At 42.2% G+C, this 16,780-nt stretch overlaps 1 protein-coding gene across 3 annotated transcripts in view; it reads right to left on the bottom strand.

The window, feature by feature from the left end:
- The window catches only part of LOC147690263 (inverted formin-2-like), a 480,165-nt gene that overhangs the window by 224,181 nt on the left and 239,204 nt on the right, over positions 1-16,780 (bottom strand). For 2 of the 3 annotated variants that reach the window (XM_086937896.1, XM_086937897.1), the window contains exons 5-6: positions 16,541-16,574; positions 9,357-9,498 (exon numbers count right to left, since the gene is read on the bottom strand). In XM_086937896.1, coding sequence (XP_086794022.1) covers positions 9,357-9,498; positions 16,541-16,574 — 176 coding nt within the window. Of the gene's footprint in view, positions 1-9,356; positions 9,499-16,536; positions 16,575-16,780 lie in introns of those variants that run through there. The other variant, XM_086937898.1, reaches the window with a different exon arrangement.

Here is a 16,780-nt window from a genome sequence, read left to right as displayed (position 1 = left end):
TGGAAGTCCAGTTTGAAGTTATGAGCTCAAGGGAGTGTCACAGAATGGCAGGAAGAATTATAGAGTACTTGGAAGATACTGGACACAGAGCCCACACATGTTATGAATCCGCAGTAGTGTTGCCATGGAGAAAGAGCCAAAGAGTGTGTGGCCTCATGGGTGGCCCAGGAAGTAGGATTGGGGTGTAGTGAGGATGATCAGCATTCCTGGGGATAAATACAGGAAGAATCAACTATGGGATGTGGTCAGGTAGTGCAGCAAAACTTTGGAGAGTGTTTGGTCCAGAACATACAAGCAACATTTGGAAAGTGTGGTAAGTTCCACCAACCATGGATTAGCTTTGGTTACACGTTACCCCATCAACCAGAAATGCCCAAAATGTCTCAGTAATTGCTAATGATGGAGGAGAGCTGTATGCATCAGCAACCTTGGAGAGCGCACACTAAGTAGAGACAGTCTGTTGTATCCTCAAATCGGGGAGTGGAGGGTGCAACACAAATTATGATGGAAGAAGGAACTCATGGGTTATCACTAACCATTGGTGTACTGTACTGAAGACTAGCACCACTAAATAGAAGGCATATGAAAACTGACAGAAAACATGGATATATGGAAGCACCACCAACCTAAGGGTGGTCCAAAAGAGCATTACTTATTCGAGCAGGGATACTAGGCAGGACTTATGCCAGCTGGATACATACGCGCACCGCCTTTCTATTGTTTGTTTAAGGATGCCGGATCTGAGCAGGAGAAACATATTTTGGGAGATTAAAAATTGCCCTGTATGAATTGGCTATAACTATGTCCAGTAATGCAGCATCCATTCTGTGGAGCGATTCACTCCCGTATGCAAGGGTTGGGAGTAGTTTGGAGCGCAAGATTTGGAGGAGAGGTTTAAGTGAGATCAGGAAGTTTGGCCTTTAGTGATTTTATAGCCAGGCAAGTGATTGTCGCCTTCCCTCGTGAGGAGTCAAGTTATGCCTTAGTCGTATTTTTTTAGTCCAAAATTACTCCCAGGTACTTGTAGGTGGTAACCACATCCAGCTTTTCTCTGTTCAGGTGACAGCGAATTTTCCTTTTTTTCCTGTAATTCACGCACATACCATTGATTTATTGAAGTTTATTTGGAGAGTATTCTTTGCTGAAAAAGTATGAGCTACGTTCAGAAGATGCAGAAGGCCCATTGGGGTCCGACTTATCAACACCAAGTCGTCTGCGTATAGCAGATTGGAGAGGGTGATAGTCCCAAGCTTCGGTGCATGATTAGGGCATTTGTCAAGTTCCCCCGGTAGATCAGCTAGGAAAAGGTTGAATAAGATTGGTGCTAATATACACCCCTATTTTGACCCTTTTGTTGTCCTAATGGGTTTCGAGAGATGTGTGCCTGCTCCGAGTTTGATTTTAATCCAGGTGTTTGAATGGAGTAGTATTAGCACATCCAGGAGATGTTTTGGTATTCCCCAGTTATCCAGTTTCTGCCAGAGTTTATTGCGGTCCACGTGATCAAATGCGGCAGTGTAGTCAATAAACGAGAGGTATAAAGGTGATTTAGCCTCCTTTGCTGCTCCCATCAACAAGGATAGTGCCATGATGTTAGTTGTGGTTCCTTGACCTCTGCAGAAACCCGTTTTTAGTTGATCGGAATGATCGAGTTTTCAAGTGCCCATAGCGTTAACTCCTCCAAGATGGTGCCTGCAAAATGTTTAGCCTCCACGTCTAGTAGGGCAATAAGCCGATAGTTGTTTGGATGCCTCTTGCTACCTTGTTTGTAAATCGGGCTAATGACCGACCCATGCCAGGAGTCAATGAGAGCCAGGGTATGCCGTAAGCCATTAAATATTGGTGTTAGTGATGCACTCCAAAACTCCGCATCTGATTTGTATAGTATGGGAGGAATATCATTAGGCCCTGGGGCTCCAGTGGTCCTCCCCCTTATTATTTGCCGCTTGATGTCAGCCAGCGCAGTTGTCTTTCGCCCGGGTACTTCAGACTTTGAGGAGCTTGCTCCTTGTGCTGAATTGTTGAGTTTTGATGGGGTCATAGCCCCGTATTCTCGCGTTTCCTTGATTCTCGCGGCTGTATGGCACTTATCTTTTCATTCTGTTTTAGTCTTCGTGACTCTTGTGCATGGATTGTTTGTTGCTGCGTCTTCTTTAGTTTCCTCGTTATTAAAATGCTTCAATAGGTATGTTGTCCATACCTCATCCGATATGTGCAAGTTTTGGCCTATATGTTCTGGATTCTTTATTCTTCTGACCATTTGCCAGAACTTAGAGCTATTTTTCTGCTTCCCTTCATAAAGAAGTTTTACCCATAGGTCTTCGTTTCTTTGCTTCTGTTTTTCCCATTTCATCCGCTTTAGCTGTTTCTTTGCATTCTGTAAAACAATTTTCAGGCTATGATTTGTTTGATCCTTTCGCATATGTCTCAGCGTTTGATTTATTAACCGTTTTTGTGTTTTCTTTGCAGGTGTTAGTTTATTTTTGCTTGAGGTTCCTATCCCTTAATGTAAGTTATTTGGCAAAGTTTTTATCAGTGTCTCGCTGATAGTTTGAATGAAGTTTTGCCAGACTTCCGACATCTTCGTTGAGGAGCTAGCAATTTGGGTGTAGAGAGTTTTCGCCATAGAACTTATGGAGTCGATGTTATCAACGTTACATCGTAACCGCCTTAGATTTGACGTGACTTCTGTGGCAAGTCCTGTATGTGGGTCGGTTGGGAGTTGCGAGTTGATTCTTATTGTAGCCTCTTGAGGCAGGTGGTCGATGAGGTCAATTGTGCCTATTCTGAACGTAGTTATCCCGGTGAACATGTTTAAGGATGTAAACATGTAATCTAGGTGGGATGATTGTTTATTGGAGTGGAAGGTAGCAACAGGTGGGTCGTCTTCGACATAGCGCCTATTCAGGGCCCTTAGGTTAAGATCTTCCAGGTATCGAAGTAAGTTTTTTGAATACTTAGTTGGTTTAGTTTTTTTTGTCGAACCTTGTGTTGGCACGCCCCATGCTGCGTTCAACTCTTGAATGAGGTCGTTGTCTGGGTCTTTGCTGATGAGGAGAATGTTGAAGTCCCTCGCCAAGATGATTAAGTTGGAGTCTTTTTCTTCCATTATTTTTTTCCAGGGCCTTCGCTAAGTCTGTACTCTGTAGCTGCTTTTTGTTTCTGTTTGGGATGGATGTATGTATTAATTATTATTACTTCCTGGGGCTGCTTCTGCAGCCGAAGTGAAATATTTACCGCCTGTATGGCACTTGGGGGGGTATATGAGAGTCCATTGCCGTAATTTTGCCTATTGTTGGTATTGAAGCAAAGAACATCAAGCCTCCTGATCTTCGTCCAAAGGTGGAGTTTTTGCTTGCCGGGATACAGCATGAAGTGAATCCTTGCAGCTCAAATACCTTTGCTTCCCAAGTTTCTTGAAGCAGTAGGAGGTCAAATGATTTAGGTATTGTAGAAACTCTGGATCGTTGCTTTTGCTGGCTAGGTCGTTGATATTCCAGGAGCAAATTCTGAATTCCCTGGTCTTGCCTGAAGGGTTAGCTAATTATTTCCCTATTTGTCAATTTGCGCCAGTGGTTGTACTAATTGTACATTTGATTGCCTTCCAGTTGAGGATGATGTCTGGCAAGGGATGGCTGTAATGGCTTTGGTTTTGTCCAGGTGGAAGTCTTTTTGTGTCTTGGGAGTTCATCCTTGGGGAAGTACTCCTAGCTACCTTTAGTATTGAATTGGCGCTTTTGAGTACCAAGGGCCTAATGAGAAATAGAAAAGGCGTTGGGTAGCGAGGTCGCTTTTCGAGACTCCGCTCTATCCCCGATTGTTGGAAGGTTGATTCTTCTTTCATAATTTTATTCGCTATCTCAAAGGAGTTTCAGGTTGATTTTGCTATGTCTGGGCGATGCGACTCGGTATGTGGCTCAAACTCTATTTGCATTAGGTCAGTAGAACTAATGTTTCCCACGTTTGTAACTGAGTGCAAAAGTCTTAATATGTTTCCTCTGTTCAGTATATCGTCCCTACCTCGAGATGTGTATTCAGGAATGAAGAGGCTTGATGCCGGACTATTCAGGTGCTGGGGTGTTGCTGGATTAGCTAGTGATCTCACTTTGTCAAGTTGAGTGATCTGAGGGGAGCGGGTTAGGGATGCTATGTTTGATGGTTGTCTATCCTCAGATCTCCTCTGCTACTGTTACTGTTCTGTTTTCGTTTTAGTTGCTGAAGTGACTCCACACAGATGGCTGTGGCGTTGTCCTCAATTTCCATTGTTTCAGTAGGTTCGAGAGGTGTTAAGTCATCATTATGAGTATTGAGTGCTGGTTGGGTTGATTTGGGTTGAAGAAGTTTTTGTTTAAGTTCTTTCAATACAGATTTCTTGGAGGCAATAGTTGTCAGTTTTGCACTCGGTGCTGGGGACGATGAGGGAGGTCTATCTGTCCCCATGTGCAGGGATGGCGATTGTTTAATGCCTTTTGGTTTATGGTCATGAATCCCTGTTGAGGAAGAGGGGTTCGATTGTGCTTCTGTGTTATGTCTTGCCTCCGTTAGCGGCCGATTTCTTCCTTTCCTTTTTTCTTCCTACGGATCCTGTTTGAAGTCTGGATGTTTATTGAAGTTGATTCAACTGTAGTTGCTGTGGTGACCTTAGGCTGGAATGGACAAGTTCACCATTCTCCTTGCAGGGCCAATGAAAAACATAGATGACTGGATGACAGAGTGATCAGGACCAAATCTAGGTAGTGCTGAAAGTATTCAAATTAAAAGGTAACTTTAAAATCTAAATGGAGATGTTACAATAGGATTAAGTTGTTACTTATCCACATTGAGCTGAAAGACAGATGGGAGTTTGCTGGTAACTACAAGCTTCCAAAATAAGGAAGAAACTGAATTTCCATATCACAGAGGTGGTATTGTGGAAGGTAATCAGCTACTGGGCTCCATTTCATATATGGTGTTTTCTCTAGAAATTGAAGTATTCTCAGTTACCAGAACACCCTAAATCGGATAATTCGGGCATCATGTACAGTTTGCTATCCTCAAGGTGGAGTTTTTTAGTTCCCTTAAATCTCTAAATGAGGCCTTAGCCAATAAACCACATAATACATTTAATGAATTTACATTTGGATGCTCTACTTTTATCTAAAATGGCCAGATCATAAATATAGTGACCCTTTCCTTCAAATTCACTCACATCTTCTGTCCTACTGAGTTGCTTTAAAGGAATTAATCTACAAATGAGGGAGCAAACAGTGGTGCACTCCATCTTCTGCTTTCAGTCACTTTCATTCTCAATTGCACTTGCATCTATGAATATTTTTTGATTACATATTTGTTGTTTTTCAATCATTATTTAATATGTCCTGAGGAGGGAGGTAAGAAGGTCCGAAATGAGATATGGAGGTTAGCCGAAAGCACAGTACTGGCCATAGTGCTATTCAGGAGCTTCACCAACCAAAAATGTCAAAGATGCAGTCACAACCAGAGGGACCCAAAGAACTAATCATGGGGTGAAACAAATCTCATGGATAGTCACTGAGCTGCTAGGATTTAGCACCAACTATGGCGGTGTACCACTAAATTGGGAATGCTCAGAAGGGACAGACTGGCAAAGGGGGCAGGAGCAAATATTAGGCAGAGAAAGGCATACTTAGAAAAAGAAGAAGGGGCAGCAGCTTGGTCAATGGAGGAACCAGGTAGAGAACTTCACCATATGAGCTGAGGGTTAAGCAACTCATGAGGCACAGAGAAAAGACTGACTTTTAGAGGATGCAGTATTATCAACCAGGCACAGTCCAGGGAAGGAACAGCAACTAGGGTTCGGTATGTCCCACGGAAAAGGCGTCAAGAAAGGGTGAGTTTGACTTGGTCCAGTCACCAACCATGCAAGGCAGAACAACCTATGAGCAGGCAGCATTTGTGGAGAAGACGGGCACTGGAAGGTCAGACAAAAGAGAGAGAGAACAAGAGAGAGCAAAATAGTTTATTATTGTGGTAGCTGAATGTGTTTGATAAAGAGGGGCAAGTAATGATGGCTGAAGGGTTACATTTACCAGAACAGACTGAGGACGGCAGGCGGTAAGAGGCTCTGGTACCACAATAGATGGAGAGACATTAGACAATGCACCAAAAATTGGTGGAAGAATAATTGAAATAGATGTTAGACACCCTGAGAAGCACAGTAATTATGGAAAGGACATTGAGATCAACCCAGATACAAGAAGTGACCCTTGGACCAACACACATTTGGGTAAGGGGACTAATAATCAAGACATTGATGAGCATGGGACCTTAGATTCAAAGTCATATCAGGAAGAAGGGCACCAGACCAACAACAAAAATTCATAGAAGGTCCCTGGTAAAAAAAATGTAATAGAATAGATGGGGGCCAGGTAACTAGAACTGAATTGTGAAAGCAGCCCTGGGACCGATATCAATGAGGAAAGGGGAGGGACACATGGTCAGAGAGAATGAGGTAAAGGATCCATGGACCAATACTGGTGGAGAATGGAAGCACAGTGACCACTGCCGATGGAATATGCAGACTAGGGAGGGTGAGCATGGGGACTTGCAAACATTTTCCCGGGGAATTGAAAAGTTTGGTCTTTGGTGTGACCAAGGGCGGCACTGATGACAGCTAGGTGGTGGTCAGAGAGCGGGGGTGTAAAGTGGGTGTAGGGGAAGCGAAGCATGTACATCTAGTGGCTAAAATGAATTGAAGAACGTTGAAACAGAAAACCTTGGGTGAATTCTGGCTTCCCAAATTTACAAAATTGTGTGATACTGGGTAATTGTTTTATTTAAAATTGTCTTCATTATCACATGTGAGTGCCTCGAAATACATGACTTCAGGATGCTGTTGTATAAAACCTTCTCCTGAATTTTGGATTTAATCACTAATGGCATTGTTGTCAAGGGGGGAGGAAGCATGAATGTTTCTAAATATACGTTTGAAAACTATCACTTTAAAAATACTTTTCAATACACTTCTACAATATTGATTTACTAAGGTGAAATGGTGCTGCAGGTTAATGAATGACACTTTTTGAATTTTGAAGATAGTTTCATATTTGTACACATTTGCTTTATTTACAAATGAAGGTGTTGCTAAAGTTAAGGGGTGTAGCACACACTAGTTACATCCTTTCTTGAACTGCAATTAATCTATAATTAAATGTTTGCTGTTTTAAAAAAAAAAAATCATGGTATTCTGAGTCCCGTAAACAGCAGCCTAGAGCTTCTGTTGCCCAGAGGGCCACATGTAGCAGTCAGGAGGGCCGCATATGGCCACCAGGTCATAATTTGAGCATCACTGAGGTAGAGGAAGCAGCATGGACCAGGCATGGTGGGTTACTGCAGCACAGGTCTTATAAAAGTATGCAACCAGTGTTATTGAGTTCCATAGATACTTTTCTTAGTGTGACCACAAAACCAAAAATGGATTTCAATATGTTGATTAAATGCTGCTAGTGATTTTTATCTAATTTATAGTGGAAATGCCAATTAAGAAACCTTGCTTCTGATTGAAATAGTAGATTTACTAAAATAATATATTAGAATATCTACAATTTATGGCAATTTTGTACAGTTATGGTTGACAAATTGACATTGTACTATCCTACATTTCTTTAAGTTGAGTGACAGTTTTTTTCAATAGTTGGTTTCTTGAAACACTGTAATGTCTACTGTTTTCAGAAAAAAGTAAAGATTCTCTGAATAACCATGTTGAAACATATTTAAATGCATCCCTAGTTTCATTTCAAATGGGACACTTTTTTAATTAATTGCATTTTATTTCTCAAATGTATACATTATTTCAAATCCACATTTTTATTCTGGTCATAACAACAGTGCTTGGAATTATGCTCATCTTCCAGAGATTGTGAGCTATTCATGTTTGTTTTTATCCCAGAGATATCAAAGTCTTGCAAACACAGTTGCCTGAACAGAAACCGTCAAGCAGCCCTGTGTTGCACAGCATTGCTGGAACAGTTTTCTGACTGAGGGACCAGGGTTGTCAGCTCCAGAGGTGGGGAGAATGTTTTGTTTGACCCATGGAATTGGCAGAATTTTGGTAACTCCGAGTTACACTTTAACACGGAGTTCTGGCCAAATTCCACTAAACACCGAGTGGTGGAATTTTTCTCCTGTGAGGCTCCAGAAAATGCAAGCTGGCGCGTGTGAGTAAGACTTGATGTCCCCTAGCATGATTTTCTAATGCGGGCAGTCCTGAGTGGCTAGAGGGCTGCAGTTCAAGATGATTTGCCGCCGCTAAAGAAGATTTTCTCCAATGGCTGTAGCTCTTGTACAATGCATAGGGCTGTTCATTGTGATTTTCAGCGCTGCTCATGCTAGCAGGGCTGAATTGCAGTGTAAGCTGAATATTTTCTGCTTTTTGGTGGAACACCACAGAACCTCACAGAGTTTTTATGCAACTCCGCAGAATCCATGAAGTGAAACTCCGCAAGTTTCGCTCAACCCTAGTCAGATCACTAAAATTAAAGGAATTCTTAAATTTAAAAAAACCTGGTGATACTGAACAAGCAAAGCCATCACAAAAAACCTTGTGTGGTGCATATGTTTTTGTGAGGGAAAAGGGAGGATGACATAGTAGTCAGACTTTTTTTGCATGCCTATACTTCAAATTTGCATTATGATGGAATGTTCTTACAAACATGAATTAATTGTGGTTTATATTCAGAAAAAGAGTTATTGAAAGAGCTGTCAATAAGTGCTTTTAGCAATGCTTGCAAGCAAGAGTAAAATAAATGTTTGTGTTTTTTCCTTGCATTGAAACTTATCTAATGCCAACTTACTTGACCACATTTTTTAACATTTGCAAATTTTTTAAAAACGAGCTATTTTTACGTTCGAGCACTTCATGTGCCTCATTCTGTCATTCTACATAGGACTGTATCAGAATAGTGACAAGAGTTTGTAAGAAAATGCCATCGCTTTGAAGCCACATACAGTACATTTAAAACATGCATTGCAAGTAAATGTGTAGTGGTTCAAAGATTGCTCTCTGGACTCTCCTTAATTACCAGTGACCTTTCACGGCATTTGAACAAATAGCTAATGCGGCTGAAAAGGAAACTGATCGAAAGGACTCATTGGTGAATGTTTTCTTTCGGATCTGCCTCTACGTATAGGGCAGTTGAAGCACCCCCAGTTCAAGTACCCCTGGTGTGGTACCTGGAATGATCAACACTGCATATATCCACAATCGGAAACCTGCACTGCATCACTTGCTTAAGGAACTAACGGATGCCTCAAACAAATTAGTTGAAAGGTGTTGGGATCAATTGCAACGTTGAAAGAGTTGTTACTTAAAACTTTATGGTAAAAATAAATACACTCACCTTATTGAAGAGAGTAGAAAAGACTTCCTGATGACTGTTCATATCAATGCCCCCATATATGTTGAATAATTCCTCATCATCTTCAGCCTTTATATCTTCAAACACGGAAGCCTGGATGTCTAGATCTTCATCCTCGTGGTCCCTAGATTGGGATTGGCATCATAGACGTGTGAAATAGGAGATTACAAGAGGTTTGGTTTAATATTATATTTCTACAATAACATCCTAGTGAAATGATAATGCTTTTCATTTCAGATACCTGTCCATAATACGCACAAATATAGTCATCTCATCAGACTTGGGTTAACACTCAGTGATAACATGTACATTGATCTTCAAACAGTGACTGTTTATGTACATTGGGAGGGAAAATATATATACATATATATACACATCTAAAAAAATGTAATTTTATCCCCTGATCTCTAAACACATATCAGAGCAGAAGACCACTGTAAAAAAAATCTGCATCTCTATTAAATTGGGGCTATTAGGCAGTTGGGACGTGTTGCAGTGCAGAACGTTGGTAGTTGAACAGTTACTCTGTGAGGTAAAAAGCCATGGGACATCTTTATGATCTGCAGAAGTGTGGGCTCATTTTGTGTTATAACACTACTTCTCTAATGGCAGAAGAATAAGAAATGTGTGTCTCCAAGTTTATGGTCATAAAGACGTGAATGACTTAATAGGTACCATTCTGAAACGCAAGTATCTTTTCTTGAAGATAGTTTTGTAGAATGTACATTCGGTTACGATTGCAATAAAAAATAAATCAACTCGTAACTATTTACTACTACTACTACTAGGTGTAACCCTCCGTTGATTTTCTTCTTCACAATTAAAGTGAAGAGTTACACCTATGCAAGACTTCGACACTAATTGCATATAAATTATCACAAAATGTAGATGCTATTTATTATTATTTTTTGCTGTGTGAAAGATAGACCCACAAAAGGGGAAGCTTTGGGTGAATTGTGATGCGTCTCCTCTCCCAAAACAAGTACAATGAAGAAATATGGTCCATGCCAAAGCCTTTTGCCTTTTTTCATCTGCTTTAACAAAACTTGGACGCAAGGGGTTACATTTAGGCTGTAAGGAAACATTATACTAAAGATCACTCCTTAGTATTAGGAGTGCTGGTTCCATGTATGAGGATATATATATATACACATATACATACACAAAACAAAGGGTTAAAATGACGTTATAGTTGGGTAATGAAAATATAAAAACTGAAAACACACTGAAATTCCAGTTATTGTTTTTGTGAACCCAGTAATAAATTGCTTATGATCTCAAATATTACATCACTCATGACACGTTAAATGACATCATTGATAACATCATTCATCACATCTCAGATGATGATAATGAGATCTTACATTTGACATTTATAAGGTGCTGTGAGTAGTCTGTTGGTTACTTCAGAGTGCTAAATATGTTATATACACATGTATAGCTCTCCCAACATTGACGGAGCTCCCAGAGAAACTGTCTCAACGCACACACAGGAAAGGCACAATTAATTCATGCTGAATTAGTCTTTTGAAAAAATCTTTCATCAGTACAATGTCCCTTTCTGATATGTCCGGCCACAGCTTCATGTGGTGTCATGCTAACAGAGGGCGCCAAATTCCAAAAATCAAAAATCAAAATAAGCTTTATTCGTTTTTTTTTTGTTTAAAACCATAAAAGCGGCACGAAAAAATGCATACATGTATAAATGACTCAGCATATCATTTGCAAGGTAAAAAGGGACCAGCTATTAAATACAAACTAAAATCAATTTGGCAATACAGCTGAAAGAAAAAGGTACGTGCAAAATCGAGAAAGGGTAGAGGGTTAGTGGCACAAGATTCATGGTATCCCTTTTCACCAAGTATTGTGGTTCAATGTCATTTGCCTTAGGGACGGATGGGGTCGGGGGCCGGGATAGAAATCGTACAAGTCCCAGATGCGAATGGGGCCATCTCCCTCTTTGGGCTGGGAAAATCGCAGATAGGGGACAACGTTCATACTCTTGAATTTAATTAAAATCAGGTCGCCCGGGATGTCTTTGGGCGACGTACCTAGCCACCCCACCCTCCTGACACTCAGGATGCCGCCGTCTAAAGCAGATGGCCATGGTCTGTTTTGTTCTAGCCAGGAAATGGCTTTGTTTAACGGGTCCTTGTGAGTTTCAAATTTGCCCTGACTAGGTGGAGGGACCCCAGAGAGAACAGTCACGTAAGGGGCGGCTTCTGGAGGTAGGTTTATCCGATTCCTTCTTTCAAGTACGGTCCTGGGAACTGTATGGGGTACAGGTACGGAGTTAAAGGTAATGTTCCGGCTTCTTAGTTTAGGTATAGACATGAGGGGTTCAAGAGCATGAGCTTTCGTGCATGTCGTGAGCTTGGACTTTTCATTGTTACTGGGGTGAATGGGTATAGCAGTTATTTCAGTTGGAGTATAGTTCGTTAATATTGTATTTTCGATACTGGTCAACCTGTCTCCCAGATCGTAAATTTTTGTGACCAGGGGTGATAGTGCAGTTAATAACAGTCGCTCGATCTGGGCCAGTAAGGTCAATTGAAGTGGTGATACGGAGTCAGGTATTCTGTTCACAGCCTCAATCGGCAATAATATTGGTGGGTTGGAGGGAGATAGTGAGGGGCTAGTGCACATTTTATCGGCATTAGATGAAATCTCAGTGTCATTGTCATTTTCCTCATCATCATCTCTTCCCACTGTAGGCGGGGTAGATACGTCCTGGACGTAGTTCGTACCACACAGGGCATTCAGCTCCTCCCAGATGGACATGATGAAAGGGAATCAGAGCTGCAACAGCAACAATAAACAGTACAGTGTGGGATCAATAGTAAAAGGATACAATAAAACAACTCGGTACCTCCTCCTTCATAGTAACCAAGAGGGGTGGCCCGTCCCGGCCTCCTTGTGCCTCTGGGGGCCACAGAGGGCCCGCCCTTTGCCCAGGCTTAGCCCGGCGCGGTCCTGCGCGCGTCCTGCGACGCGGAGGGAGCCTCCGCTTTTTCTGCGCCTCCGGGCGCGCTGTGGCAGGAAGTGACCTGCTCGGCCTGCTGGGAGCTGTAGTTCCCCGGCGGCCGTGTAGCTGTAATTCACCGGCGGCGGGGGGAACAGGCAGCGTATGGGCCCCAGCAGCGGCATGTGGCGTGTCCCAGGTGTCCCAGGTGTGGCCAGATTGCGTGAATATTGCCCCCGCTTCTCAGTGGGAGCCTCCGCTTTTTCTGCGCCTCCGGGCGCGCTGTGGCAGGAAGTGACCCGCTCGGCCTGCTCAGAGCTGTGGTTCCCCGGCGGCCGTGTAGATGTAATTCACCGGCGGCGGGGGGAACAGGCAGCGTATGGGCCCCGCAGGCGGCGTGTGGCGTGTCCCAGGTATGGCCAGATTGCGTGGATATTGCCCCCGCTCCTCAGTGGGAGCCTCCGCTTTTTCTGCGCCTCCGGGCGCGCTGTGGCAGGAAGTGACCCACTCGGCCTGCTGGAAGCTGTGGTTCCCCGGCGGCCGTGTAGATGTAATTCACCGGCGGCGGGGGGAACAGGCAGCGTATGGGCCCCAGCAGCGGCGTGTGGCGTTTCCCAGGTGTCCCAGGTATGGCCAGATTGCATGGATATTGGCGCCAAATTCCAATTAATGCCTATGCACGGGTTATTAGTTGGAAAGGATGTCGGTCATGCTCAATTAAGAAGTCTGAAACCTTCCACCTACTGAAAGCTAAGTACTTTGTTGTAGCACTTGACTCTCTCAGGGTAGTGAGGTAGAGCAGTCCAAGTCCTAATCAGGATATGTGGTGTGAGCCAGTACCCAAGTCTGCAGATGTGCAACTAACAACACCCAATAAATAATTTTCCAGTCAGTGATTTTATTAATTAAAAGGAAACGTACTTTATAACACACACACACTTTTCCCCTCACCACCCACCCCCTCAGTACTCTGCATTAGTTTACAAATATTTACAATTAGGCAGGTGGAAATGCTCATAGTAACATACTGCTAAATGTTCACAAACCAATTGGGGCCCGAACTCTATAACCACAATATGACCCAACAAACACTAGAAACAATACAGTGATGTGTAGTTATCAAAAGGTCGGCCTACTGGTTTGGACAGGGTATTAACAATAATGAAAGCAGAAATATTTCCTAATAAGCTAATGCAACACCATTAAACCTACTAAGGATGGTACCCTCTTCCACCCACATTCATTAGGGTATGTAATTACTCACTGTTAACCTTGTGATTGCCATCAAAGCATTTCAGTAAATAAAACTTGTACACAAGGCTTTTCTTCCCTATTTTTATCATGCGGCAAACATAGCCATAGTACCTACCAACAGTGGTTACCGCACTCCTAAGCCGTTATGTAAAAGCACCAGCTTTAACGGCGCTTGACAGCTGGATAATGTCTCCTGGTGTTATCAGTTCGACCCTACCCTAAGAGTCTTAGGTTGACCATTACACATATTAAGTGGTACTCCAAAGCCGGTTGTTACACTGCTGACAGCCCCCAAAACGCTTCTCTTGTCAGTGGGGTCCCTACACTCTATGGGTCCACCACCAGAAAATATATGCACATTTTTAGAGCATCCCAGAGGTTTTTTGGTGTTCCAATCACAGCTCATCTTGAGCTGCAGAAGATTATGTAGTGATCCCTTGGCTATCCTACTCATTCTATTTTCATTTATTTAGGCCTCATGTTGCAACTTTTAATATGGGTCTTGGTATCCCTGCTCCTCTGTGGAGCACCATAGCCCCTGGCTCTCCTATTCTGCGCTGGAAGTCCAAGCCTGCATGGCCCTGCCAGTGCCTACCTAGCTGGCACTGTACAATACCAGCAGGGTGACCAGATATAGCATTTTACTGCCTGCTTCAGTGCTGTCTGGGTGCATTCTCCAACCTCCTCAGGATGTGGAGTGGTGAAGATGCACCACTTTGTCCCAAGTTAGATCCAGGCTCATCGGGGCCCAATACAATAGTGGGGAAGAGGGTCAAAGCGCACCCCACCGGCCGTTCTTCAGTTGCTTCAGCCCCTGGGACGTTTGAGAGCTCCTTGGGACCCTTTTTGGTCATGAAGTATCTACAACAAATAACAAGCACTGTTTTTTAGTAAAGTTCTAACTTTATCCCCAAATTGTGTTTATTCCATTCAGCCGTTAATTCTGTATCAAACAACAATCTTTCCTATGGGAATTTTTATGGAAATCACACGTTTGACAGACTGGTGTAAATCTTCCACAAAGGAGCCTAAGTGGACGAGCTTTTCTTTCGAAAGTTTTGATCAGAACAATCAAACAGGTGGCTAAAGTTATTAAAGAAAAAAACCAATTCTTTCCTTTGGAAAGTCTCGTTAACTAGATTGTTTTAGCAGTACTATTGCAGTTCAGTAGTTGGACAAGTCTGGTTGTTGGTTTACTCCAGGGTTGCCTGGAGTACATTTAGCCCTGTTTTGTTACCTTCAGGGCTGTAGTATTTTTAGTGTAGTCTGTGAACAGCAGTTTCCCAAGTCTTTTGTAGATGTGTGTTTGTATTTGCACACACCTACTGAACCCACTTAGGAGTAGATATTTCCCCAGTTTCCTACCTCTTCTATGTCACCTCCTACATTTACTACTGAAACATAGTCCTACATTTTTGGGCACCTCTCACAGGGAGGCAGAGGATTCCAGCTTAGGTGCGTGAATTGAATATTGTAGTATGGGAGTAGTACTATCTTAATACTACTTTGCATAATATAAAACACAGTTTGTGAACTGGGCCCTTGGAGTTAGTCTCTCTGCTGATCACTAAATGGTAGCTTATAAACATGTGGGTAATGATAATAAGGAAGGGAGTGAAAAGAACCATGGTTTGAAATACCATATGTCGAAAAAGAGGCAGATTAAGTTAGGCACAGAACTGTAGGTAGCGAAAGACAGGAGAACCAAAAGAAGCCCTGGTGGAAATGCTAACACCAACCCGCTACCTTGGTATACTCGTTTTCTCTTTCCACACATCCATTCTTCCTCTCCTTCTCTCTTCTCAGCTCACTTTCTCTCCACCTTCCTCTTCCCACCCTCTCTCTTTATGAAGCCACCCCATGCCTGCTGCAATTAACCTTGGGAACTGGGAAAAGTGGCTGAGGCACCAGAAACCTCTCTGGTCTTTACTTGACAGGCCTCCAAGGGCTCCGGCTCACCCAAAAACGTTCAGTGGAATAGAAGACCTCTACGGCCATAATTGAAGAAAATGCCCAAAATCTTGCAAAATGGGCCCACCCACAGAGAGAATAGGCAGCCATTCCTGGCTTATTTTCTAAATGATCGCCAAATGTAACTATTTTCAGAAGAAATGCCAAAACAGGTCAGGCATCACAATGACCAATAAAGAAGGTGCGATTTTGTAGCAGTTAATCACACTTAAGTTCACAACATACACCGTTAGAATGCTCAATGCAGCAGGCAGCACTGAGATGCAACATATGGCATGTGTCCTCAGAAGTGTGAAAAGACAACAATCAAGAAAGGCTAAGATTCCCAAATTATCAAGATTTGGCTACTAAATGTAACCCACACAACACACTATATCACATGGAAAAACACATATGATAACTGATCGTAGAGCCAGAGATGCCAATGAGACAATAAAAATCTTTTTTGAACAACAAGACTGTGACAAATTATTGTAAGAAAATGTCATACATATTTATTCAATACAATTATACATTTTGATCAATACAATTTTATGTGCACAAAGCACACAAATCAAATATAATCACAATAATTAAAAACAGTAACCAAATACTTTATGATGAGCTAAAACAAGGAACAGTTGTCGACGCAGCGTTTCGGTGTTTTGAAGTTAAAAACACCTTCTTCAGGACAGTTCTGAATTAAATAAAAAAAAAATACAAACAAATAATTACTTTTCCATACAACAATAGTTTACCAGTCGTTGTTGTCACAGCTCTGTGTCGACACATGTGTTTTTCCATGTGATATAGTGTGTTGTGTGGGTTACATTTAGTAGCCAAATCTTGATAATTTGGGAATCTTAGCCTTTCTTGATTTCTGACTCCCCTTGTCCCGTATCAGATGAGTAAGGGGCCTCCCTGTTTTTTTAACTTTAACTGAAAAGACAACAAGGCATAGCATTGTACATGATGGATATACAGAATGCAAACAGCTCACCTCAGTTTAGTTAAAACGTCCAACAACTGGAGACCTGCAGAAAAAAAGAAGAAAATCAAATATGAAAAAATTAATGTTTCCGAAAGCCCACATTATTTGGACATAGAGAATCATGGTGCATCGTAGTTGCTCGAAGTCAGGGTGCTACAGCACCACAAAAATAAATGAGCTAGGTTTCACAAGGTGAACAATGACAAATGTTATATTTATCTTGCACATTTAAAACTGTGAACAGTGTTT

This window comes from Lissotriton vulgaris, chromosome 9 (assembly GCF_964263255.1).
Source record: "Lissotriton vulgaris chromosome 9, aLisVul1.2, whole genome shotgun sequence".
Classification (NCBI taxonomy): Eukaryota; Metazoa; Chordata; class Amphibia; order Caudata; family Salamandridae; genus Lissotriton; species Lissotriton vulgaris.
Note: the sequence above shows the minus strand (reverse complement) of the source record. Positions and strands in the feature narration are given on the sequence as shown.